The sequence below is a fragment of the Ceratotherium simum genome, chromosome 19 (assembly GCF_057802395.1).
Source record: "Ceratotherium simum simum isolate JZ-2026a chromosome 19, ASM5780239v1, whole genome shotgun sequence".
NCBI lineage: Eukaryota > Metazoa > Chordata > Mammalia > Perissodactyla > Rhinocerotidae > Ceratotherium > Ceratotherium simum.
The window spans coordinates 39,144,802-39,171,744 of NC_141918.1; the positions used below are offsets into that span (position 1 = coordinate 39,144,802).

The window sequence follows — 26,943 nt, forward strand, 5'->3', positions numbered from 1 at the left end:
GGAAAATGTGAAAAAAATCTCTCTCTTAAGAGTCAGTTGTTAACTGAGATCTGGATCAATAGGTATAAGAGATGCCTGGGACAGAGAATCAGTTTCCTTTGTTAGGAATACCGTCTTGTTCAGATCTAAGATTTCTGTGCCCGATGCACGGGTGTTTTCCTTTTCAGGAGTGGGGATCTCTGGTCAGAGCACCACTAAAGGGGCCGTCAGGGCCCCCTGCTGGGTGGTTTACCTCATTTAACTCTTACAACACCAAGGAGAGAAAGACACGGGTAGCCCCGCTGCGCAGGGAAGAATGTGCCTCAGAATTTAGGTAAATTGCTTAGGATCTCTCTGCTAATAAGTTTCAGAGGCACGATTGGAATTCAAATCTGCCTACGTGCCTTTCACAGCGCTACAAAACGGAGAGGTTGAGTTGGTCTGATACGCTTTTTCCAGTTCCCAGAATGAATTCTTTGTGGGAAGTTGTTTCTCCTTCAATTTCCTTGAGGCCCAACATGGTGAGTGTAGGTATAATATTCAGGATCCTCGAGTTTGGGTTTTTAATTGGGGCCGGCACCTGTCTCAGCGTCCTGTCGCTGTCCCGGGAACGTGGTGCTAGATTCCACGGCGTCTCGGCGGGGACGGGGAGTCCCCGCCAACTAAAGAGGGAGGAACTGTCCGCAGCCCCAGACGAAACAAATAAATAAATAAAACAAAACAATCAGCACAAGACAGCCGGTGGGCCTCCAGTGGATGGAGGAGAGGAGGGTCGCGGGCAATGAGGCACCTCGAGAGCGCCCTCTGGCGAGAGCAGAGCGCGCGTGTCCCTCGCCCCGGCCCCCCCTCGCCGCCGCGGCGCCCCCGCTCGGCTCTCCGGTTCACTCTCGGTCTCTCACTCCGAGAGACACAGACGGCAGCTCTCCCAGCGAGCGGGGGACAGGCGGAGGCGGCGCCAGCACTCGCCCCGAGAAGACCTGGGCAGCGGGAGAGAAGGCGAAGCCCGGAGCCCCATCCCCTCTCTCCGTGGGGGTACCTTGAACCGCCGGGCAGCTCCGCGTCCCCGCGCGACGCCCTTCGCGGCCACTTCGCGGGGCGTGCCAGGACTTGGGGACGCGGCTCGGGAAGAGCCAGGGCGGGCGGCGGCGGCGCGAGGGTGCGCGCACTGGGACTGGAGCGGAGTGAGTGGCGGGCTGGGCGGCGGCGGCGGCCGTAGCCGCGGGTGCCTCCCCGCCTCGCCGCTTCGCAGGCAGCGCCGCCTCCCCGGGCCGCGGCCCCCCGGCCGGGTCCTCTGCGCGTTCCCGGCCCGGAGCCGGCGCACGATGCGCCCGGCTGCGTTCTGATCGCCGCCGCGCCGCCGCCTCCGCCGCGATGATCCCGCCTGAGCCGCCGCAGCAGCAGCTGCAGCCCCCGCCGCCAGCCCCGCCGAACCATGTGGTGACCACCATCGAGAACCTGCCGGCCGAGGGTAGCGGCGGCGGCGGCAGCCTGTCCGCCTCCTCCCGGGCAGGCGTGCGCCAGAGGATCCGCAAAGTGCTGAACAGGTGAGCGGCGGCGGGGGCGCGGGGCACGGGATGCGGGCGCCCGGCCCGGGGTCCCCTCGGTCCCCTCGGCTGCCCGGAGGCCCTCTGGGACAGAGTCGCAGCTGGGGAGACTGAGCCGCCCCGCGCTGGCGGAGAGGCCGCACAGCTTTGTCCCGGAGCGGGGAGCCCTGGGGCGCCCGGGCTGCCGGCTGGTCCGAGGCGGGAGTTCGGGGAGAGGCGAGGTTTGCCTGCCCGGCTGCCGTGGGTCCGCACTCCCACTCTGGCACACGCTTGGAGCCTCACTTCCCTTTCCCACTTGTACCCCAGCTTGCCGCTCAGGGGCCAGGGGGGACCCGGGGGTGGCCAGGGCGGAGGCGGGAAGGCGCGGGGCTGCGGAGATGGCGTGCAAGTCGCCGGCCTCGCGCTGTCGCGCGCCCCGCCCGGATGTCTCCGAACCCCCTGATGGGGTCGCGGTGACCGCCCCAGCGGGCGGACGGGGGACCCGCTTCTCCTGCCTAACGCTCCAGTCGTCGCTCTGACTCTTCCTGGCTGGGAGCAGGAAAGGAGCTTAGAGGCCTGGACCAGACCCACGCAAAGTGCAAAAATGTTGCAGGAAGGGGCGCCCGGTTATTCCAGAGCGGGCTAAAGCCAGAGGAGGCGAACGCCTCCAGTGCTGGAATCTGCGCAGTGGATGGATCAAGGGCGAGACGTTTTAGGATGAGAACTCGGGTTGACGTGAAGATGCCCCCCCCCCGCACTCCCACTCCCCTCCCCGGCGCCCCTGACTTGAATGTGATGTGAAAGGGACTAAACTTAAGTAACTTGAAATGGTTGAAGAGCTGACACTTAAAAATCGCATAGGGAATTGGTTTTGTGTGTTTTTATTTGGGTGTATGTGTGCTTTTCAGTGCATCTGTAGGGGTAACTCTTAAGGTCACTCTGTTCATACAGGTTTCTGTGTGGTACTGTTTTGGGGTAGCCGAGATTCCCCAAGGAATTCACATCGCGCTCTCTGGAGCTTAAAGCTCTAGTGGGAGCACAAAATATGTACAGAAATAGAAGCTTGAAAAATCTCCTCATTTAGGAGTATGGTTTAATTTAGTTAAATCAAATCCCAAACCATTCAAGAGTCCCTCATGAAGACTTCATGTGTATATTAGCTTATTTGTGGGTACTTCTGTATGTTTCCATTTATGATCAAACGAGAAATTCACTCCAAAGTGAGATATGAGTTGGTTAAAAAAAAAAAAGTCAAGCCTTTACTTTCCTCTGATTTGTAGCTTAGAATAACACCTGAAATATTACATTTAAAAGATAATGAGCAGAATAAATCAAGAAGATGCTGGCTGAGTACATATTATGTGGATTTCCTATTCTTTATGAATACCTATGGTTTTTTGAACTGTAAATGCCTTGACTTTGGTTCTTTAAATTTTTAAGCAGAATGTTAATTATTAATTTTCCTCATCAAACTGGAAACAACTGGTGCAATAGTTCATTTATCTTTGCTTGATTACAGATTATTATCGATTCTGTGCAGGTTATTTCTTGATATGTAATATGAATCTTAGAGTCTGGAATAACAAGATCATTTGAGGTAAGAGTGAGGGGACTTGGGTTGTCATCATTCCTCTGCCACTAACTAGTCATGTGGCTTGGGGCAGAGCCATTCATCTCCTTGGGACTCTGTTTCTTCATTTGTAAAATGTGTTTTATGATACTTGTCTTATCTCTCTTATCATGGTTTTGAGAATTAGATAATACTGAAGAAAACATTTGGGAAGGTATAAAGTTCTACATAAATTCATTTATTCAACTGACTTCTGTTGCCTAAGGTGCGTCTGTGAGTGCATCATAAGAAAATTAAGTGAAGCCATGGTACATCCTGGGTAGAAGTTTGTGTTTTACTAAGCCTCCAGTGATCTGTGACATGAGTTGTACTATTCCTAATTTATCAAGGAGGATCTTAGACTGAAAGATTGGGTCAATGACATTTCATCCAGGTACATCTGTAAATGGAATCCTGGGGTTATAGCATTTAGACTTCAACTAAAACATTTATTTGTCTTCCAAAGTTCTTCAGAATTTTCAATGTAATATTTTGTATTAAGTGGTTTTTCCTTATCCTTAAAAGATAAGAAGAAAATACATCTTTTGAGAAAAAGTACCTTTGGTAAGGTGACTGAGAAAAATCAGAATAGATGTGAAAATCTCGGTGGAATAATTTGTTTGCATGCTGATGGGCTTGGCTTTGGGCCATGATTGTGTCAACAAGAGACTGTTAATAGTGGCTTCTGAGTGACTGGGCTCTAAGTAAAAGCAAGAGTAGGTGGGGAGTGGCATTTTGGAGATCCTGTGCCTTTGGTTGGGGGTGGCTCCCCTCAGCTTTGAACCCTCCAGGTGTGTTGCACTAGTCAGTGTTGCTCTAAGGCCGGCCCACAGGGGCCTAATCATGAACATCTTTGTTTATTTTCCAAAAGCTTAAGATCACTTTTTCCTCCCTTTCCTCTTCCTCTGTCCTTAATACTTCTGTTCCCTTCACCTGCATTGCCCTATCAACTCATTGTCTCTGGGTTCAGCTGTTTCCTTTCATCTATCCTGGCATGCAGCAACTTAGCTTCTAGCAGAAAGTGAAGTTGCAAATCTGGAAGTTCAGAGCCAATAGAAAAAATTTCCCTCCAACTCTTGGCATGCAGATATACAGTTGGCAGCGTTCCATGGCTGTGAGCTGGCCAGTAGCATCTCTTCAGTGACGGAATGGGGCATTGCGCCACTGTTAGTTGGCTCTCAACATCCCATTGGGCTAAAGGGCAGTGCTGGGAGACTGAGGATGGTGCAAAGGGATGAGGAGTGTTCGCCTGTGAGCAACGCCAGCCTGGTGAACCGCCTGCCACTGCTCACAGGCTATAACAATAGCTACCTGCCAACCCAGAGGAAGAAATGCAAACACATATGCTATCTATATCCCGTCTACCTAGGGATAGGTAAAGAGAGAAGTACTGATTAATAATTAACTAGAGGTACTTACCCTCAAGGAGCTTAGAATGAAAATGTAGTGTTACCTTAATGAAATCTGCCTTACGTTATCCTGCATCATTTTATTTCCTCAGTATAGCTCCACATCCATTCTCTTTTCTTTAAAGGCTTCTAGAGATGGATTGCTGCATTTTGTCCACGACAGTTCGGGCATCCCACTGATTGCTCACTTTCTGTAAAGCAATTAGTTTAGAATATAATAATATCCAAGACTTTGGTATAAGAGGAGGTGCTAGATATTTTTCTTTTTAACCAGTTAATGGGATGTGTTATATTCTTTCCCCCTGTCCTATTCAAAATTGTTTTGGCAGTGCAATGCAAGAAATACAAGATGATTTAAATGCTGGAATAATTGTTACTTCTTTAATTTGCAAAGATTTAGAAGAATGTATTGGTTCAAACAAGGAAAAAGTTATGGTGAACTCTTCTTCACTATTTCCTAGCATGGAATAGTATTTATTGCCCTGCCACGGGCAAGCAAGATATGACAAAAAAGAAAATATGTCAAGAGCAAAAGTTGATGACCCTCTCACAGAAACTGTTGATATTTATAGATTTCTTAGGAACATACAGGAGTAGGTACTGATCTGTATAGTATCTGAAAACTTTCCCCTCTAAAATGATTACTTAATGAAATGTTTGTGAAAAACAAGTGATAGCTTGTTTTGTGTTTTGCATGTGTGTGGTTTTATATATCTTTTCCCACTTGAATTTTATTTTCAGATCTTAACAAAAATTACCATGTGTTTCTAGTTTTGACACACTTTCTTCCCAGTAAGAGATGCATTGGGTTGTCTCAAGCTGTAAAGGGTCTCTTTTTGAGTCTTGCAGTGGGGATGTTTAATCATTAGAATGGAACCCACTAGTGTGACCCTGGGTTGGATTGATTTGATTTGGAACTAACTGATTTCCAACTTATATTTAGATTTATTTTACTAATTTTCAAATTTCTGAAACTTTTTTGAATTGAAAACCAAGAAGCATTAAAGAGGATATGTAGGAGAGTTGGTAGCAAGCCTACGTAAAATCAATGTCCACGTGGGAAGTTACTGTATAAGCTGGGACAATATGTGTATATAGCTTTTCTGAGTCATTAAATAAGGTGAACTAAACATGGTGAGCCAACAGAATGGCTGCCAAGGAACAGGGTTATGCTTGAGCCAAGTATTAGGTACAGTTGATGAAGGCATGTACTATAATTTAGATGATCCTTTTTTATTAAGTGGGAATGCTTTTGTTAAAAAATTGACAGTGAGGCTCTTCCTCAAGCTGCTCCTTCTAACAGATGTCAAAATGAAAGGGAAAGACCAACTATTAATGGGATAATTGATACAAAATATTCCAAATGGAACCAGGTGGTGTGATTAAAAACAGACATTTCTAAGATCAGTAGTAAACAAAGGATGTCTGAAGGATGCATTTGTTTTTAACTAAAGGACAAAATTTTAAAAATAAGAGATCATCCAGTATACTTATTTTTATGCACAGGGCTTGGAGAAATGAATGTTCATATTAAAAGAATATTTGGTTTACCTCGCATAAAGATGATGCATTCCCAAGTAATTAATGTGTAAGAAAATGGATATATCTTCATGTAATTTTTCTTTGACCTTTTACTATCTCAAGATTCTTCAGTGCCTCAAGGTCATAGTGACGTCTATTTTTACTGTACACTGCTATAGATGTAGATGATATAGGAAATTGAATTGGCTGCCCATACAGTTCTAAAATTACTTAATGCGAGAGCTGATTTATTATTTAATTGCCATTTCTCATAGAAGTAGAATGCAGAATGTGAAAGCACCACCACCAGGTTTTAGTTTAGCTTTCTCATTCATTTAAGTTCAGGCCAATGAGCATTTACTGTACATTGTTCAAACACATTAATTCTTGGCTATGTTTCTAAAAAAATATGCTTAGGAAGTCAAAGGCCAATAGAGACATGGAAAAATACCCTATAAATTTCTGGCATATTTCTTGACTGTGGCATAAACATATACAAGTACACATTCATTTATTCTTTTTTTTGGTGAGGAAGATTAGCCCTGAGCTAACATCCATTGCCAATCTTCCTTTTTTTGCTGAGGAAGATTGGCCCTGGGCTAACATCCGTACCCATCCTCCTCTACTTTATATGTGGGACGCCTGCCACAGCATGGCTTGATAAACAGTGTGTAGGTCCGTGCCAGGGATCCGAACCTGGGAACCCCGGGCCATCGAAGTGGAGCACATGAACTTAACCACTCTGCCACTGGGCCGGCCCCTCATTTATTCTTTTTTTTTAGTGATCAAAATCACATAACATAAAATTTACTGCCTTTTAAGTGTGCAATATAGCAGTGTCAACTGCATGCACATTGTTATGCAACAGATCTCTAGAATGTTTTCATCTTGCAAAACCGAAACTCTGGATCCATTGAACAGCAACTCCTCTTTTCCCCTTCCCCGCTGACCTAGGCAACCACCATTCTACTTTCTGTTTCTAAGAGTTTGACTATGTTAGATACCTCGTATAAACAGAATCATGCAGTGTTTGTCTTTTTGCGACTGCCTTATTTCACTTAACATAATGTCCTCAAGGTTCACCCACATTGTCACAAATGGCAGAATTTCCTTCTTTTTAAAGGCTAAATAATATTCCATTGTATATATGTATACCACATTTTCTTTATCCATTCATCTGTTGATGGACACTTAGGTTGCTTTCATCCTTCGCTGTTGTGAATAAAGCTGCAGTAAACATGAATCTGCAAATGTCTCTTCAAGATCCTGTTTTCAATTTCTTGGGACATATACCCAGAAGTGGAATTGGTGGATCATATGGTGATTCTATTTTTAATTTTTTGAGGAACCTCCATACTGTTTTTCATAGCAGTGGCACCATTTTACATTCTCACCAACAGTTGGTGGAAGAACTGGATGCTTTATTATATAATTTGATACAACCCAATGAGAGTGTTTGAGCTAAAATTATCATTTAGACAGTGGCTCAACTTCTTATATTTTACATTATAAAACATACGTTTTATATTATAAAATTTTACAGCATATGTTATTTTCATAATAGCTAAAGTTGTTATTGTCATCCTTTTATAGATAGAGAAACCAATTTTTGTGGTCACACAGCTAAGTACTTTTATAAGACTACAGAGGAAGGAGAGACCACGCCGCGCTGGAGACAGGGCTGGAAGGTTCAGGGATGGCATTTGCCCTCGGCCTTGAAAGATGGTGTCTTAGCTCGGGCTTCTCTAACAAAATGCCGTAGACTGGGTGGCTTAAATAGCAGACATTTATTTTTCACAGTTCTGGAGGCTGGGAAGTCCGAGATCAGAGTGCCAGCAGATTTGGTGTCTGTTGAGGGCCTTCTTGACTTACAGACAGCCGTCTTCTCCTATCCACACGTGGTGGAGAGAGAGGGAGCTCTCCTGTCTCTTCTTATAAGGATACTAATTCCATCATGGGGCCTCCTTCCTCATGACCTCATCTAAACCCCATTACCTCCCGAAGGTCCCACGTCCAAATTCCATCACCTGGGGGATTAGATCTTCAACACATGAATTTTGGGGGGCATAAGTATTCAGTTCATAGCAGATGGGTAGGATAGGAACATGCACGAGAAGAAGGATGAGAGAAAGGACGAACCAAGTATGGGGTAAGAGATTGGAAGAGGATTAAGTGTCCAGCTTGACAATACTATGTGTAGGTATAAAAGACAGTAGTGTGAAGTAAGGCTAGAATTGTGGGATGGAGTCAGATAAGGGAAAGCATTAGATGCTCCAATAAGGAGTTTGACTTCATTCTGTGGGTTATTATTATTGCAGGTTATTGAGTAGAGGAAGGACATGACCAGAGATGTGCCTGAACATGATATTCTGGGCAAAATCTGTAGGACAGATGGAGAGGAGAGGGACTGGGGCTTGGGGCATCAGTTAGGGGACTACTATAGCCATTTAGGGGAGAGGAGACAGGAGTCTAAATTGGGTGGAGGCAGCCAGAATAGAGAGGGAAGTGGTGTGAATCTGGACCAGAGTCAGGGAAAGGAAAATTAGATTAGATTATTTTGGAAAGGTACCCAACAGTGCCTGCAATATAGTGGGTGTTTAATACTTGTTTGTTGAAAGGTTATTTAGAAGTTGCTACAAGGAAGGGACCTGCTCACCAGGACAGAAGAGATCTCGGGTGGTGCTAAATACAGGCAGCCAGGAGGAGAGCAGCCAGTCGCTCAGTGTGGTCCATGGACCTGTGCTGATCCACAAACTGTGATAAGAACAGAAATCGAGAGTAAACATTTACAAATATCCATAGCAATTTGACAGAGTACTTTTATGTCTTTTCTTCTAATATTAAAAAGTGGGTCATGTATTTTAGTAAGTTTTTGTTTTTTGCCATTTTATTTTTCTAGTAGTTGATTTTTTAAATTGTATTTTACAAAAGTATTGTCGGCAATGAATTGAAAAAGACAATTCATATTTTACAGCAGATAGTTTGAGAAGCACTGGTCCCAGCCCGATATCCAAGAGGGAGCAACAGTGAGTCTGCATTCTGGAAGCACATCTAATCATGGAGTAGGGGGTGCTTATAGTGGTAGCGTCAGGCTGGTGCCAGTCATGGCCCTGGAAATCTGTACATTCCAGCTGGTAATGTGGAGGCAGCAGGTTAGGCTTGACAATGGCTACATTAAGTATCAAGGACTCAACCTGACAGCCTGGATTGGAGCTCCCACCTTAAAGGGGTCCCCTGGAGTGTTAGGCAGAGAAACTATTTAGAAGTGAGTAGGGGTACAGCTCAACACCCCAATCCTCTAGAATGGGCTATAAGTGTAAAGTGCTACCTTTCAGGGATCACAAAATTAAAGAGAGCAGATTCTAGGTCTGAGTGAGAAGAAGAGGGTCAGGGTTTCATGGGGGCTCAGCATGAAAGGTGGGACCACTGGTATAGCTTCATTTCAAGCTCTGAGGAGCATAGACTAGGAGCTATTCAGCCATTTGACAGATAATTACTGAGCCGGCTCAGAGGCACCACTATCTAGATATTGGGGATACTGCAGGAACACGACATAAGGACCTACACTCTCATGGAGACTACATTCTAGTTGGGGGCAAGCAATAAACAAATACGTAAGAAAGATATTCAGTGGTGCTAAATACTATGCAGAGAATTAAAGTGGAGTGATGTGACAGAGAGGTAATGGGTGGTACTTTACCTTGAGTGGTCAGAAGAGACCTCTCTCTGGTGACATTGAAGCTAAAATCGGAGTGACCAGAGGGAACTGGCCACTTGAGAGTCAGAAGGAAGTGCATTCCAGGCAGAGATGTTAAGATGAGACAAGCAGGCGTAATGAACTGAAAGAAAGGGAGGCTGGAGTGCAAGGAGGGGAGAGTTGGAGGCTGGGAGATCATAGAGGGAGGCAGACATGAGATCTTTTAGGGCTTCATGGGCCAGGAGAGGAGCTTGGGTTTTATTCTAAGTGGGATGGGGAGCAATGGGAAGATTTTAAGCAAAGAAATAATCTGGTTAGTGTTTTGAAAAGACCACCCTGGCTGTTGTTGGAGAATGGATTGCAGGAGAGGTAAGTGGCTACTGGAGGAAAGAGATGTTGGAGGCTTGGACTGGAGGTAGCAGTGGAGGTAAAGAGAAAACGATTGTGTTTTGAAGTCATTTGCTTTGGGAGATGGAGTCCTTGGGACCGGATGAGTGATTTGATGAGGCTGCTGAGGGAAAAGAGTAAAGGAAAATTCCAATTTGGAGGGCTTGAGAAATTGGGTGATGGTGCTATTGGGAAATACAGGGAGAGGAGCATGTTTGTGGGTAGAAAGTCAAGAGTTTACTCCTGGCAAGTTCAGTTAGAGATGTCTACTGGAAATGTCCCATGACAGCTGAGTATGGGATCTGGGGAAATCACGGGCTAGGGATTTGGATTGGGGAGTCGTTGGGGTGGTCCTAGATGAGATCTTCTGGAGACAGTGTGTAGACAGAGGAGAGGAAGGGTCTCAAGGTCAGTCTGGGGAGCACGCCAACTTCCGAGTCAGAGAGAGGAGGAGGACCCACAAAGGAATTGGAGAAGGAGGGGTCTGAAGCAGGAGGGAGAAGAGGAGAGTGTGGTGTTCAGAAGCCAAGGGAAGGAAGTGTTTCAAGAGAGAGGAAATAAGCAGTCCACTGTGCTGAGAGTAACTGAGGAAAGGGCAGAGAAATGATCAGTGGCTCAGCAACATAGAGACCTGGGGGCCGTGACAAGCACAGGTTCAGAGGGGTGGTGCAGATGGAGGCCCAGATGGAATGGTTTGGGGAGGGAATGAGGTGGGGAGTGCAAAAGGTAACTTTTAAGAAGTTTTGCCTTCACCAGTAGCAGAGTAAAGGGAGAGTCTTTTAATAGAGGAGATAACACAAAAGGTCTGTGTGCTGATGGGAATGATTTAGTGGAGAGGGGAAAACTGCATATGCAGGAAGGAATGGGATAAAGGAGGGAGGGAAGCCTTGAGAAGGTTAGGATGGTGGATCCAAAGCACAGAGGGATGGGTAGGCCTTTGAGAGGATCCAGGACACTATCTATAGTACAGGAGGGGAGGCAGAAAGTGTGGGCATAAATGAAAGTAATCTGGTAGATTTGGTGGTGGGAAGAAAAGGCAATTCCTGGGTGGTGGCTTCTCTTTGTCCGTGAACTCTGAGGCAAGGATATCAATTGAGGATGAAGGTGCTAGGTGGTGGGGCAGGGGTGTAGGATGTTTGTAAGGAGAGAAGTGGGAAATAGTCATTTTGAAGAATCAGAAAGGAGGTATACTAAAGAAGTACAGTAGGATTTAAGGGCAGTGCGGTGCGCTTATTTTTTTTTGTTTTTTTTGTGAGGAAGATCAGCCCTGAGCTAACATCCATGCTAATCCTCCTCTTTTTGCTGAGGAAGACCAGTTCTGAGCTAACATCTATTGCCAATCCTCCTCCTTTTTTTTTCCCCCCAAAGCCCCAGTAGATAGTTGTATGTCATAGTTGCACATCCTTCTAGTTGCTGTATGTGGGACGCGGCCTCAGCATGGCCGGAGAAGTGGTGTGTCCGTGCGCGCCCAGGATCCGAACCCGGGCCGCCAGTAGCGGAGCGCGCACACTTAACCGCTAAGCCACGGGGCCAGCCGGGTGCGCTTATTTGACATTTGTGGTGGGGATGAGGTGGAGGGTGTGATGGGCAGAAAGAAGCCACTGCTATAAGAGTCTCCTATGGAAAGGGTTAGCTCAGAAACAGATCTGGGCCCAACTGCTGGCAGGCAAGAGCCATCGGTGAATTCAGCGAGGAAGAAGTGAGGATATTGGTCCCCTGCATAGTGGAGGGAGCTCAGTAGGACTTTGGTCCTGATTATATTTGGGAGTGGGGTGTGAGAGAGAGCAGAGAGAATGAAAAGTCACTTAGAAATTCTGTGTCTGGGCCACCGGAGTGATAGTGGCCCCTTTAGAGTGTGATATGTTCTGTCTCAGGCAATTGACTTAACTTTTGGGGGCCTCAATCTTCCCGTTTGTAAATGGTTAAAATAATCCTAGCCCTTCATTTCCCACTGCATTTGGGGGGTTTTTAAATGAAATAACATCTGGGAGAGGGCTTGGGAAGATGCCAGGCACTATGCAATTGTTATCCTGGTCACAAAATTAAAACAAGAGCGCGGGTTTTCCGGCTTTGCACTGTGCTCAGGTTGTGATAAATGCCGATTGGCCCCCTCAGCTCCCAGCCCATGGGATGCAGGCACTGCTCCGGGCCCATCGTCTTTCTCATGAGCCTTGTCAGACAGTGTGAAGTGAAACCCACCCATATATGAACAAGGCACAAGTCTATTTACTTCAATGTGTTCCTTGTTTTGAAAGCTTGGTATATTTAAAGGTTTTTGGTTTTGTTTTAAGAAAGCCTCTTCTCAGGAAGACTAATTAGGCAGAAGGCGTGTGTCCTGCTGTCTGATTGTGCCTCTCAGAGTGGTGGTGCTTCGACAGTACCTGTGGTTTGAGAAAGAAAGTTTGACAAGCTTCAGGAGAGGGTTAGTGCCTCTTGAACTGGGTAAGTTTCAAAACGAGCATGGGCCTAAAAGGCTCCATAGAGGCCGGCAGTGGGACAGACAGAGCCGCTCCGAGGGAAGGGACAGAGCAGCTTTAATGTGCTAATGAGGGGAAGCCCAGATGCCAGCGGGATCAGAGGAGCTCTTTGTGACGCTGGGTTCCCGGGGATGGCTGGAGTCTCTGTCCCTATCTGGATCCTGCTGCAGGCAGGAGAAACACTGCGCTCTCAGAGGGGCCCTTTCCTCCACAGCTAGCCTTACAGACCGCTCTCAATGCTGGTGGGCGGTGAGGGGCTGGGGGAAATCCCAGAGCGGGGTGACTTCTTGAAAACTGGGAGGCTGGGAGCTGGGGTGCGGTGTGCATGGGGAGGACAGAGGATGGGAAGGGGGCGATCTGTCCTGGAGGGTGTGTGTAGTCAGAGAGAGCTGAGCTGGGAAAGACATCCGCAGCTTCATAAAATTAACTTTGTCCCTCCAGTACTGCCAGGTTTGGGGAGTAGCGTTCAAGCCAGACTAAAAGGAGGTGATCTGGCCTTGAAAATAGCGTGAGTCAGTCTCTAGCTAGTTATGGAGTAAGTCTGAAACATCACGAAAACCAACCAAAGAAAGACTACCATCACCCAGTGTGTGCTGGAATGAAATTCACATTCTGGTTATGTCATTCAGTGATTGCTCTAGAATTCCTGGTGCGGTAGGGGGTTGGGGTGGGGTGGGGGCGTGTTGGGAGCAACCATGTGGTTGGAAGCAGGGTCAGGAACTCTTCTTGGAGTGGAATTTGCATAACAAGAACACAGTATTTACAAAGATTGTGTGTTTACCTGTACTGACCCCATCTACTGATGGAGAGATTGGGTGACCAAAGCACCCCCAGCCACCTCTTAATGCTGCCTCTGGATGTCATCATACCATCTAGGGTGGCCACTGCCTCTGGAAATATGAGTTCCCGGATAAGATGGACAAATGAAGGTGATCAGTCCATAGTATCTTGACCTTTTCCTTGTCTCCCACTTTTCCTTTCTGAATCTTTCTAGAAAGATGTAAATATTTAAATGTAATGTGTGTAATATGTTATATATATTATTTTCCAAATAATGTATGTGTATTAGATATTATTTGTAATGAATCTTTGTGTATCCATTTATCTATGTCTCTTTCTGTCCTGCTCTGTTTCTCTCTGACACACACACACACACACACACACACACACACACTGATAGGTAGAGGATAGTTTTCCATGTGAAATAATTTGTCTTCCTTGTTTAAAGACATTCCTCAAATTTCCTTACCATGCTTTTTTTGGCTCAGAGTTGGTTCAAGAAGAGTGCTTTATTTTTAATGTGTTTTATTTTTATTTGAATAAAACACATTGAATTGGTATCACCTCAGAAAACAAAAATATTCAGTGTGGAATTACCTATGAGCTAGCTATATCTGAAGGTGTGAATGCACCTATAGAACCGCCACCCCATAAGGATACCCCCCACTTCCCTGAGCCATAAATGGTTTCATTACAACGCGGCAGCTCTGGCTGATAATGAGTCAGGTGACTTGACTTTAAAAATTTACCCTCTTTTACCAACTCTGATTCTAATTGTTTGTGTGATTTTAGTGCTTTTCAGGCAAAATTCTTCTTTATTATTATTTTTTTAAATTCCTCTTTTTCTTGATGCTTCCTACTTATTTCCTGTCCCTAATGGGATACACGTATTTTGCATTGACCTTCCCTAGTGAAAGCCGGGCGCTCTCAGCCTAAGGAAGTATAGGCAATAAAGTGCTTGCTTGCACTGGATATAGAAAATTGGTCATTTGCAACTCTAATGCTGATAAATGGATTCATTTGTGTCCAATGCAAAGAGACCATAATTATTACCTCCTTAGCCACAAAGTTAATTGCAACCTGAGAGTATGCCTTCGACAATGACGGAAGAAAAGCACTGTTTAAAGCATTTATAGCAATGGGTATCCGATTGCTCATTTGGGATATCAATTTGTCAAAGAAAAAGGCGATTATGAAAAGTATGCAAATGGGAAGGTATGTAAAATGGACTGGTGTTCCGGGACTGCAATTTGTTGGGGTATGAGTTGGTGAATTGAGATACAACAACACAAAATTTCTTAGCAGAACTGTTGTCTCTCTGTTTTCCTTTGTCACAACTGGAAAGCGGTTGTTTAGATTTAGGAACCTGACAGTTCTCTCCCTTTTTAGTTGCTATTGGAGAAACAGGTAAAGGAGGCGGAGTCTGCAATGCATTCTTTTTCTAAAAAAGAAATTTCCACAGCCTAGTATACTCTACCACAAACTCTTCCAAATGGTGGTTGGGGAAGATAAGTCATATTCAAGAAACAAAAGAGTTTTAAAGTGAAATACCTAAGGAGATGAAATGCTGGTGGAGAGAGGTGGAGGAAAGCCTTGCAGAGAACTAGCCTTGTATTTCTAATATTCTCTGCTATTTTAACCATTAAAGTAATTGGCTTCATGAGGCATAGACTGTTGATTGCTGACCCTGCTTAGGGAAATGCTAGCAAGTGAACAAAGAAAAAAGTCACAGAAGGCATGTGACATGTTAATGAATCAAAGGTACCTTCATTCTGTGTCAAAATTCCCATTCTGGTGAATTATTCATTTTCTCTGTGGAAATATTTTGAATTTAAGAAATGAATAAAGTAAAGCAATGAATGGCATCATAAAGCCCTGATGCTCAATTTTAAGCTTGCTAGGGAGAGCTGTGAGTGCTGTAGGGTATACTCCAAACTCATAGAGGAGCTCAGTCTATGAGACATTATAACTCTTCATCCAAAACACAAAGGTGCCTATGCATCTGAAAACCTTCTTGACAGCTGGCCCCCAACCCCCATGGCTGATTAGATGCCCTGTTCCATGTGCTGGCTATTTCCTGTCCTTCACGCTCTACATTAATTACTTGTCTGAACCCTCTCAATAGGTTATAGGTCCACGAGGGTGTTCTCTACCCAATGTCTTGCATAGAACCTGGCACAAAGTAAGTGCTCAATAAATATTTGTTGAATGAAGGAGCAAATAATATGCTAGAGGCTCCTTCAAAAGAGAAATTATTTTCAGCAAGTTGATGGTTTTATTTTCTCAAATAATGTACATGATAGTGCCTGGCACAGAGTAGGTACTCAATGAATTTTAGTTTTTGTTGTTTTTTTAATCAATCTATGGAAAGGTAGGAGATTCAGGAAAGTATAGAAGATAATCTGAATGGTGCCAGAGTTAGGAAAACACTGCAGTGCGCTGCTTAAGTCCTACTCACACTTCAAAAGTCCACACACATTTCTATCAGCCCTCTTTCCCAGAAGTTTTCAATTTTGTCTGCCAAGAAATTTCCTGTGGGATAATCAGTTGTAGATATGAAAATAGAAGTCACTTAAAGCTCATTATAGGCAGCAGAGGATAAGAACAGGGCTAGACTGCCTACTTGAGCATCTGAGTGCTCTGATCTTGGGAACCTCAGTTTCTTACCGGTTCACAGGTTGTCATGAGGACCAAAAGACAATACATATATACAGCACTTAGAACAGCATTTGATATATAGAAAGTCTACTCAAAGTTGTATTACTATTATTATTATTACAGTCATGCACCACATAATGATGTTTCAGTCAACGATGGACCACATATATGAGGGTGGTCCCATAAGATTAGTACCATATAGCCCAGGTGTGCAGTAGGCTATGCCATCTGGGTTTGTGTAAGTACACTCTATTATGTTCAAACAACGATGAAATCGCCCAGTGACGCACTTCTCAGAACGTATCCCCGTCGTTAAGTGACACATGGCTGTATTATTATTATCACTAGCAGGTAAAACGCCCAGGAAAAAATAGAAAAGGAATCCAGTTGCTGAGAAAACTACATGAAAGTAGAGCCTGTTTGGCTTGTTTAGTGCTTTCTACCCAGTGCCCAGCACAGCCCTTGAACATGATAATGTTGATAATGCTTGTTTAATGAATTAGTGGTATACTTAACGGTGATCTGGGGCAGGAAAGGTGAGAAGTCCTAGCTCAAAGTAAGCAAAGAGAAGAGAGACATTTCTTATTCCTGTTCGTAAATATTTTCCTAAACAATTTCAACCAGTTAGAAATTAATTTGAGTTAAATTTCTTCTTTAAATAAATCACCCTGGGAAAATTAGACGAGATTAGATTTATATCCTTTGTATGTCTGCTGCAAGGAAAGCATAGTCCTAAGTGTGGTTAGGAGATGCAAACACATGTAAGGTTAGGTCTCTGCTCTCAAGTGTATTTTAAATCTAGTTAATCAGTTATTATTTCAGTCAATCAATTAGATTGCTTTCCTCCTAAGAGCTGAAATCAGTCACAGGGAAGGATGGAGCATTGCTTGGAGGTGTCTTTGGAACATGGGACATTGGGCATGAGGGCAGGGCTGGCTGGACTTTTACAGTGGGGAAATTATACCCCTAGAAAGCTGTAAGCGTTTGGGGGTAAAGGAGAAGAACACACAGCATGGGAGACCACCAGGGATCAACTTTGCTGTCTTTGAAGTATGTCCAGGACTCTCCACCAGTGGGATCAGGCGTCACTTCACCAGGAGATTTTCAGAGGCACCCTGGTCAATAAATGTTTGAGAATGTGTCTGTGTGACAGCTATGAGAATTTTGACAAGTCATTTGAAATATGTGGTGACTAAATCCCTGTCCAGCTCTTATAGTATATGATTATCCACGACAATAAAGCCCAAAGACCTTCTGACAAATCAAATGAAGTTTATTTCTAAAGCATATGTGTAGTCTTTCTTCTTCATGTGCTGGTATCTGAGAATAAAATGACATCTCAGCTGTTTCAGCAGTGGTTCCTGTGTTCTTGTGTCCTGGGGGCAAACAGCCCATACACAGAGTTTAGAAGTTAAAGATCCTGTGTGCTAGACTAGAGTTGCAACCAGGGAGTTATTAGATACCTCACTGTATTTAGATAAACCCTGCAAAGATGGACTCAGGATAGCTTGACAAGTCATCTACACTGGATAGGAATGGACGATGGCATACCTATTTTTTTTCTAAAAGCTAGTTGGCTTTTAAAAGCCTGTCCCAGAACACACAAATGGGACACCTGGAGGAGCAGGACGGTACCAGAGGGTTGCTACCTGTGACAGCCTTTCTTTTCCTCTCTCCAGCCTTTGTTGCAACACTAAGGCAGGGTGTTCTATCCCATGTGGAGTGATGGAAACTTCTGCTTTATGATATTATCAAGGCTCTGCCTATATAAAAAAGAGTAATGAAGTCATTTGGCTTACATTCTTGATATCATTTGTATTGCCTCCATGCAGGGTTGAGTGAAGCAGTTTCTATAGCTGCTCGAAGCAGTAAGCCTGTAAATGTTAAGTGCTGACTCAACATAAGCATGTCTGCAGAAGATGATTAACTTGAAGAGAAACTAGCGTCAGCAAGAAGAAATACAACCACACATTCAAAAGGAGTATGGAGTACTATTTACATGTGACATCTTCAGGAGTCATTGCACATAGAAAGAGAAATATATAATAGGGTTAGATGGAAGTAAGTGTACTCTTTCTCTTGTATCCTCAGCATTGGAGGTTTTGTCCTCCATAGACTCTTGTTGGTTCTCTCACTAGTGCATCCATTTTGCCCCAGATGGCTCTTATAAGCCAATTAGTTCTTGGCATTCTTCTGGACTCTAGAGCCTGCCGACTGTTGTTGGTCTTGGGGCGGACACAGGTCCCAGGTTGGCCCAACCAGACTGAAGGGAAGGACTTAACATTTCATGGTAGGGGAAGAGATTTCTCTTTCTCTGCTGGATTTGATCAAGTAAACAGCCATCTTGCTACTGGCTGTTACTGTCATTTGACCCTGAAGAAAATCAGCCTTGGGATGTCACTGATGCTGAGGACAGCAGAGTGGAGAGAGGGAAAGTACCTGGGTCCTTGAAGATAAATTATTATCTGACTGACTGCAGTGCTACGAGTTTGGAGCTTGCTCTATCACTGGGCTGTTATTATATGGGATAATAAATATCCTAACAGTTGAGGCCAGGTTGAGTTGGGATTTGTTTTATTTGCAGCTGAGAGCTTCCTTAACTGATGTACACATCTCTGTCACTTGCCTTGAAATTGATGACCATCTATGAATACCAGCCAGGGCTTTTTCATCTCTTTCAGTCTGAACACATCTGCCAAGAAGAGCAGAGGCCTGTGATGTGGAGGGTTGGCTTTCCCAGGATGCTGTCGCACAGAAGGTAGAAGGAATGGGCTCTTTTGATGGATGGCATAGATATCCATACCAGTCTGTGGCACCTTTGATAATCCCAAGCTGGTCTGGATTAGACAAATATATTGAGGTGATTGGAGCACTGGGTGATAGGCTCCCCCATCATGTCATCCATTTATTCATTTGTTTAGTAAGCATCTATTCCAAGCCTACTTTGTGCCAGGCTGGTGCTAGGCACTTGATGAATGAAAGATCTCACAGAATATAGTGGAGAACCATGAAGCACCTGATATAATGGATTGGGAAGGCATCTGACCCTGTGACAGCTAAACTGACGCTGGAATATATGGAGGACTTAGCCAGAATAAAGAAAGGAGTGTGTATGTGTGTGTGTGTGGCATAGGGAATGGCATTTTAGGCAGAGGAAATAACACATCAGAAAACTGTGAGTGGGTGAAACCATGGTGCATTCTGGAAAATGAAATCCATTCACATGGCTGCAGCTACGTGTGAGAGGGAGAGAGGTGTTAGAGGCTGGAGGAGTAGGTAGGGTCCCGATCATGCAGGCCTTCAGAAATTTGTTAAGCTGTGTGTGCTTTATCTTAAGAGCAGTGAGCAGCATTGGAGACTCTAGGCAGAAGAATAACTTGACCGATTTACATTTACATAAGCTCTGGCTGCCTGCAGTATAAAGAATGAATTTGAGTACAGCAAGACTGGCTGCAAGTAGCCCAGCGAGGAGATGGTTGCAGAGGAGAAATGGAGAGTTCAGATGTACTCTTTTTTTTTTTTTTTTTTTTTTGGTGAGCAAGATCACCCCTGAGCTAACATCCGTGCTAATCCTCCTCTTTTTGCCGAGGAAGACTGGCTCTGAGCTAACATCTATTGCCAATCCTCCTCCTTTTTTTTTCCCCAAAGCCCCAGTAGATAGTTGTGCGTCATAATTGCACATCCTTCTAGTTGCTGTATGTGGGACGCGGTCTCAGCATGGCCGGAGAAGCGGTGCATCGGTGTGCGCCTGGGTCGGATGTACTCTGAACCTCTCCTTTCTGAAACCACGTGTTTTGATTGTAATTACTACGTAGGAGAAAGGTGAATCCGGTTTGATGGTGGTCAGGGTTCGATTTTATTTGGTGTGACAACTGCGTGACTTCAGGCAAGTTGCCTAAACTCTCTGAGCTTTAATTTCATAATCTGTGAAATTACAATAAGAACACCTACCTCATAGGGTCATTGAGGAGGATTAAATAAGATAATATATTTATAGCTCTTGGCACCATGCCTGAAACATGTTAGCCATTATAATTATTAATCCTTAGCCTAATAAATGTGTAAGGAAGAGGCACAAGAACGAAGGTAGAGGAAGAGCTTTCTGTCTGAGTTCCTTTGTAGTCTGGGAGTTGAGAGTCACATGAAGATCACAAAGCAAGCATAACTATGGTGCTATCATATTTTCTTTGGGAACAGGACTTGTATTTATCATGTACGTAACAAATTTCTAATAATTCTTGCTCCTGGAGGGGAGAGAAGTAGAAATCAAGACAAAAAATAATAAATACAAGGTGTGCTTATTTTTGGCTAAGGAGAAGAGGAGAGAAGGGTGTGGAACTTACAGAGCAGGGGGAGAAGGAGGCTTTGCCCTGGGAGATGGTGGGAGCAAGGGCTTCCAAAAGACCTGCGGCTTCCCTGCAGTGACAACATTCTGCAGAGACACACCCGGAAGCTCTAGATGAAAGCAGGTGTATTTCTTTTAGGGCGGGGGCTTTTGTCTGTTTTTTTTTTTTAATCATATAGAACAGCTGCCTCTAGTAGATACGGTATTCAACAAATATTTGTTGAATGAATGAATGAATGATGAAGTGATGGATGTGCTTCCACCAAGCTTCAATTCTGGGGTCAGAATTTCTGCCTGAGGCATAGACACATGCTGGGTTGGGTTTTCTCCATTTGCCACCTACAAAGCAGCCTTGTATTTTCTATTGAAGTCATTAGAGAAGCTAATTAGAGAAGCTAATCAATGGCTGATGAACTGATTCATGGAGATAGATTTCTCAAGCCAGAGTTTGAAAGAAAAAATGGATTCTTTCCCTGGGCTGCGTAAGCGGCTATTTTTAGTCAGCAGGTGTTGCAGCCTTTAAGAGGCATTTGGCAGGGTTTCCTTTTACTTCTATTTCATCCCAAATGTGTAACTTTCATCCCTTCCATTCCAGAAACATGCTGCTCTGTGAGTGTTTTCTGAGTAGAAAAGGGGATTATGGGAAAGAATAATCAAGAAAAAATATATGAAGTTCTTAGCACAGAACCTGGCCCCGTAGTGAACGGGCAGTAAATAAGAGAGAAGATAGAAATGCCGTCCGCAGAGCGTGGGTGGAGGAACAAGAAGGCAGGTAGACTCTGCTCCTTGCTGAGCGTGGATGAAATTTCTCTGCATCACTGGAGATAATCTGTTGCTTTCAGCTTCCTCCATCTGAATCAATTCCTGTACCCAGAGCCTTGGCTTATAATTTTCGATGTCAATACTTATTAGATAGGGAAGGGCCAATCAGCAAACAAACAAATCCCCTCCAGATCAATTGGTGAAAACACAGTGACTTAATGCTTTGAAAAGTGGGTCCTTAGGAAAACAGTACAATGCACAGTTCTGAGATGAGAACTGGGCCTCCAGAACAGTTATTTCCTATGATGAATTTCTAATCATACGTTAGATTTATTTCAAGGATTGATAAAGTGTAAGCCGCAGATATTAGTTTGTTCTACGTGCATTTGTACTACTGTGAGATGCCATACTTAGGTCTTTGATGAAGACAAGCGTGGAGGTTTCTTGCTTCTTGGAGAAGAGCTGCAGAAGTCAATCAAATACAGGCATACCTCAGAGATATTGTGGGTTGGGTTCCAGACCACTGCCACGAAGTGAATATCACAGTATAGTCATGCACCGCTTAACAGCAGGGACACGTACTGAGAAATGTGTCCTTAGGCAATTTCGTCGCTGTGCAGACGTCATAGAGTGTTCTTACACAAACCTAGATGGCATGGCCTACTACACACCTAGGTTATATGGTACTAATCTCACGGGACCACTGTCATATGTGGTCCGTCGTTGACCGAAACGTTGTTAAGCGGCACATGACTGTAAAGCGAGTCACACTAGTTTTTTGGTTTCCCAGTGTGTATAAAAGTTATGTTTACATTATACTGTAGCTTATTAAGTGTGCAATAGCATTATGTCTAAAAAAACAATGTACATATGTTAATTTAAAAATACTTTATTGCTAAAAAATGCTAGCCACCATCTGAGCCTTCAGTGAGTCATAATCTTTTTGCTGGTGGAGGGTCTTGTAAAAAACGCAATATTGGCAAATCACAATAAAGCGAAGCACCATAAAATAAGATATGTATGTACACTACTGGCTTGCTTCATCGAGCTGTACATTGTCTGCAGTTATGGATCATGTTCTGACTAGTACTGTGAAGGGGTTGGGGAGCAGCTGGATAAGTCATGATGAGTGTGTCATTCAGGGTTCTCCAGAGAAACAGAACCAATAGGAGGTATATATATAGAGAGAGATTATAAAGTATATTTAATATATAAATATATTTTATAGACTATAAATAAATAAATATATATATATATATAGAGAGAGAGAGAGACAGAGAGAGAGACAGAGAGAGAGAGACAGAGAGAGAGAGAGATTTATTTGAAGGAATCGGCTTGTGCATTTGTGGGGGCAGGCAACAGGCAAGTCCAGAATCTGTAGGGCAGGTCAACAGGCTGGAAACTCAGGCAGGATTTCTGTTACAAACTTGAGGCAAAATTCTTTCTCCAAGAAACCTCAGTTTTTGTTCTTAAGGTCTTCAACTGATTGGATGAGACCCACCCCCATCGTTAAGGGTAGTCTGCTTTACTTAAAGTCAACTATTGTAAATGTCAGTCATATCTATAAATACCCTCATAGCCACACCACACTAGTGTTTGACCAAATAACTGGGCACCATAACCCAGCCAAGCTGACACATAAAATTAACTGTCACGTTGGTGGCGATGGTGATGGTGATAGTGACGTTTACAGCCCTCAGATGTCCTGGCGTTACCGTGTATCAGTCCTGGTGCCAAAGCTTTACAGGTATTATCCTGCTTAATCCTCTTAAACCTTCATCTGCATTTTCAAGGTGAAGATACTGAGTCAGAGAGGTTGCTAAGTTGCCCAAAGTCCCACAGGTACTGAGTGGCATTGCTTGGTTCTGAATCCCATGCTATTAGTAGCATTCTCTACAGCAGATATGAGTTGATATCATTTTGTTTCCTCCCAGTGACAGAAACCTAACTCAAGCTAGGATACAATTTGTTGTCTCATGTCCTTGGGAAGTCTAAGGTGACTAGCTTGAGGCACAGCTGGACCCAGGAGCAAAAAGGATGTTGCCAGTACTCTGCCTTTTGCTCCATCCCTTGGCCGTACTTATTTCCTCTTAGCTTTGTGCTGTAGACAGGCTCTGTCTGTGAGGAAGGTGGGACTCACATTCCCTGACTCGGCAAGCGCAGGTGAAAGGGGCTTGGCTCTTCCACAGCTGTACAGCAATTCCAGAAAATGACTTTGGCCGCACTTGGATTATGTGCTTATTCCTGGTCTAATTCTTAGGTCCGAAACATGCAGCTCTCTGGTTGGTACCACCTGGGTCTTAGGTCTAACTCTGGGTTGGAGGGCGTGGGGGTCCGGGAGGCAGGGCGCGGTGATGGAGAGTCACACCAGAACAGGTGGAAGGAGGGAGGGCCCTGCCACTCTCAGGCCTCCCATCACTGGGGAGTTCTCCCACCACGGGAACTCCCCGTGGACACCTCCCCAGTGGATACCTCCTAGGCCTGGACTAGGTGTGACAGTTTTACATTTTCCCAGTGGCAGAAGCCATTTTGAAGCCATTTGTGGGGACACAGTTTTTAGTGCCTTAGCCTGTTTGAAAAGAAAGCCAGCCCTAAATTATTTAGAATTTCAATACGGAACTTTTAATTTTTTCCTCTGATTCAAAGCACAGGACCTAGGCAAACTTCTTTTCTAAGCTTTAATGCTAAATTAGCTTCCCAGTGGGTACCTAAACATCAAAGGCTGTCTTAGGGAAGGTAACGGTGCAACCAAATGCTTGTATCACCTCAGCCTTTCTAACTGCAGATCACAGACTACCTTGAAATATGGTTGTTTGTATTCCTATCTTATCTTCCTACAATCTTATCTTCCCTCTTAGGGGGCAGGGTCCAATCTATTTCTTTTCGCGACTCCCTACAGTTCCTGGCACAGATTTCTGTCGCATTGGGCACTCAGTAAGTGCTTTTGAGCAAGTGAATGAATCTGAGTCATTATGGAATAAAATAATCCATTGTGTGCTGCACTCAGAGTTCTCCAGGGTAAATTTTTAAAGGGGCATGGCACAGAACAGGGGCAACGGGCACTGGTCTGGGTCAGACTTTACCCTGACCCTTTCTAAACCTCCATAAGCTCATCTATCAAATGGAGAGTATAATAGTATCTACCCCACAGAAGTCTTATGAAGATAGATTGTAAGCACCTGGCCCATGGTTAATATTCAATAAACATTAACTTTTATAATTGGTGTTGTTATTTGGTTGTTTTTGATGCTAGAAGGTTACCAGCCCTATTTGAACCTGGCAAGCATTTAACTTAGTTATGCTCATAATGGTGCCTCTATCGCATATCAGAACTTAAGTCTATTCTTGCTTGCACTGCCAAGTAAAGAAATATCTTTCAAAAAAATAGTTTGCTCTTTTCCCTTTTGTTACAACAATACTAGTGAATATCTTAAGAAAGCTGTTACAAAGACAAACAGAAAACAATACTGGTATACAGATGGTTGTTCTCCAAGGATCCCAGTGTCAAGAATTCAGCATGATAAGCTGTAGCTGGTTCATCTTGACGATCTCCCAAGATATTCTTTAGGTCACCAGATCTATTTTCATGGTGAACATGGCCCATTTCTCACTAAGCTACTGGTAGACTAATGGCTTAAACTCCATCATGTTCATTCTCATATGGTTTTGTCACTTCCTGGCATATCATTTGATAATCTTTACGTCCTAAATGTGTCCAAGTCACCCAGAGGGACTTTTCACTTTGCAGGTTGATGTAATGAATTGTGAGAGTGAAGGGAAGGTAGCGTGGAGTGGGCCCAGGCTTCTCTGCAATTCTCTCTGGATTTCCACAGTGGAGAGGATGAGGATTGCCTGTAGAGGCCTTTAGCCTTGCTACCCACAGTATAGACAAAGGAACTAGGCAGTTATCTGCTTAATCGTTGCTATTGGTTTCTGAGAAACTATGGATAAAGTGGTGGCTCCAGATCGAGGTGGGAAAATAACCTTATTGTTTTTTTACTATTGTTACTTAATACATTTTCATTTTTTTTCAACTATTATTATTGCTGTTTCACAGAGAAAGAAACCAAGACATAAAAAGTTCCAGATAACAGAGCAAGTAGCCAAGCTGAGACTTGGATTCAGTTGGCTTTAGAGTCTGTTATCTTAACCCACTTGCTATCTCTACAAAGAGTGGCAAAAAAGAACACTTTTTAAAGCCTCTTGTGGTCTCTACCCAGAGAAATTAGCTTTCGGTACCCAAATCTAAGATGAAAAGTTAGATGCACCAAATCTCAGACAGATTGAGACTTTTCTTCTGGCAAGACCAAGACATTCAAATCCTTCATTTCTTTTCTTTTCTTTTCTTTTTTTTTTAATTTTCTGTTTATTGCAGTAACATTGGTTTATAACATTGTATAAATTTCAGGTGTACATCATTATACTTCTATTTCTGCATAGATTACATCATGTTCACAACCCAAATACCAATTACAACCCATCACCACACACATGTGCCGAAGTATCACTTTCGCCCTCCTCCCTCCCCCCTTCCCCTCTGGTAACCACCAATCCAATCTCTGTCTCTATGTGTTTGTTTATTGTTGTTATTATCTACTAGTTAATGAGGGAGATCATACGGTATTTGACCTTCTCCCTCTGACTTATTTCACTTTGCATAATACCCTCAATGTCCATCCATGTTGTCACAAATGGCTGGATTTCATCGTTTCTTATGGCTAAGTAGTATTCCATCGTGTATATATACCTCATCTTCTTTATCCATTCGTCCCTTGATGGGCTCTTAGGTTGCTTCCAAGTCTTGGCTATTGTGAATAATGCTGCAATGAACACAGGGGTGCATGTACCTTTACAAATTGGTGTTTTCAAGTTCTTTGGATAAATACCCAGCAGTGGAATAGCCGGATCATATGGTAGTTCTATCCTTGATTTTTTGAGGAATCTCCATACTGTTTTCCATAGTGGCTGCACCAGTTTGCACTCCCACCAGCAGTGTAGGCGAGTTCCCTTTTCTCCACATCCTCTCCAACACATGTTGTTTCCTGTCTTATTAATTATAGCCCTTCTGATGGGCGTGAGGTGATATCTCATTGTAGTTTTGATTTGCATTTCCCTGATCGTTAATGATGTTGAACATCTTTTCATGTGCCTGTTGGCCATCTGTATATCTTCTTTGGAGAAATGTCTGTTCAGGTCTTTTGCCCATTTTTTAATTGGGTTGTTAGTTTTGTTGTTGAGATGCATGAGTTCTTTATATATTTTGGAGATTAAGCCCTTATCAGATGTATGGTTTGCAAATATCTTCTCCCAATTGTTAGGTTTTCTTTTCGTTTTGTTGTTGGTTTCCTTTGCTGTACAGAAGCTTTTTAGTTTGATGTAGTCCCATTTGTTTATTTTTTCTATTGTTTCCCTTGCCCGGTCAGACATGGTGCTTGAAAATATGTTGCTAAGACTGATGTTGAAGAGCATACTGCCTATGTTTTCTTCTAGAAGTTTCATAGTTTCAGGTCTTACATTCAAGTCTTTAATCCATTTGGAGTTAATTTTTGTGTATAGTGTAAGGTAATGGTCCACTTTCATTTTTTTGCATGTGGCTATCCAGTTTCCCCAACACCATTTGTTGAAGAGACTTTCTTTTCCCCATTGTATGTTCTTGGCTCCTTTGTTGAAGATCAGCTGTCCATAGATGTGTGGGTTTATTTCTGGGCTTTTGATTCTATTCCATTGATCTGTGTGTCTGTTTTTGTGCCAGTACCATGCTGTTTTGGTTACTATAGCTTTGTAGTATATTTTGAA

General features: G+C 43.8%; 1 protein-coding gene across 1 annotated transcript in view; it reads left to right on the forward strand.

Moving 5' to 3' along the window:
- Positions 1-871: 871 nt before the first annotated feature.
- The window catches only part of SLC35F1 (solute carrier family 35 member F1), a 385,894-nt gene continuing 359,822 nt past the window's right edge, over positions 872-26,943 (forward strand). Inside the window, exon 1 of the mRNA XM_004422261.3 lies at positions 872-1,523. Within this exon, the coding sequence (XP_004422318.1) occupies positions 1,351-1,523 (173 nt within the window). The 5' untranslated portion in view covers positions 872-1,350. The remainder of the gene's footprint in view (positions 1,524-26,943) is intronic.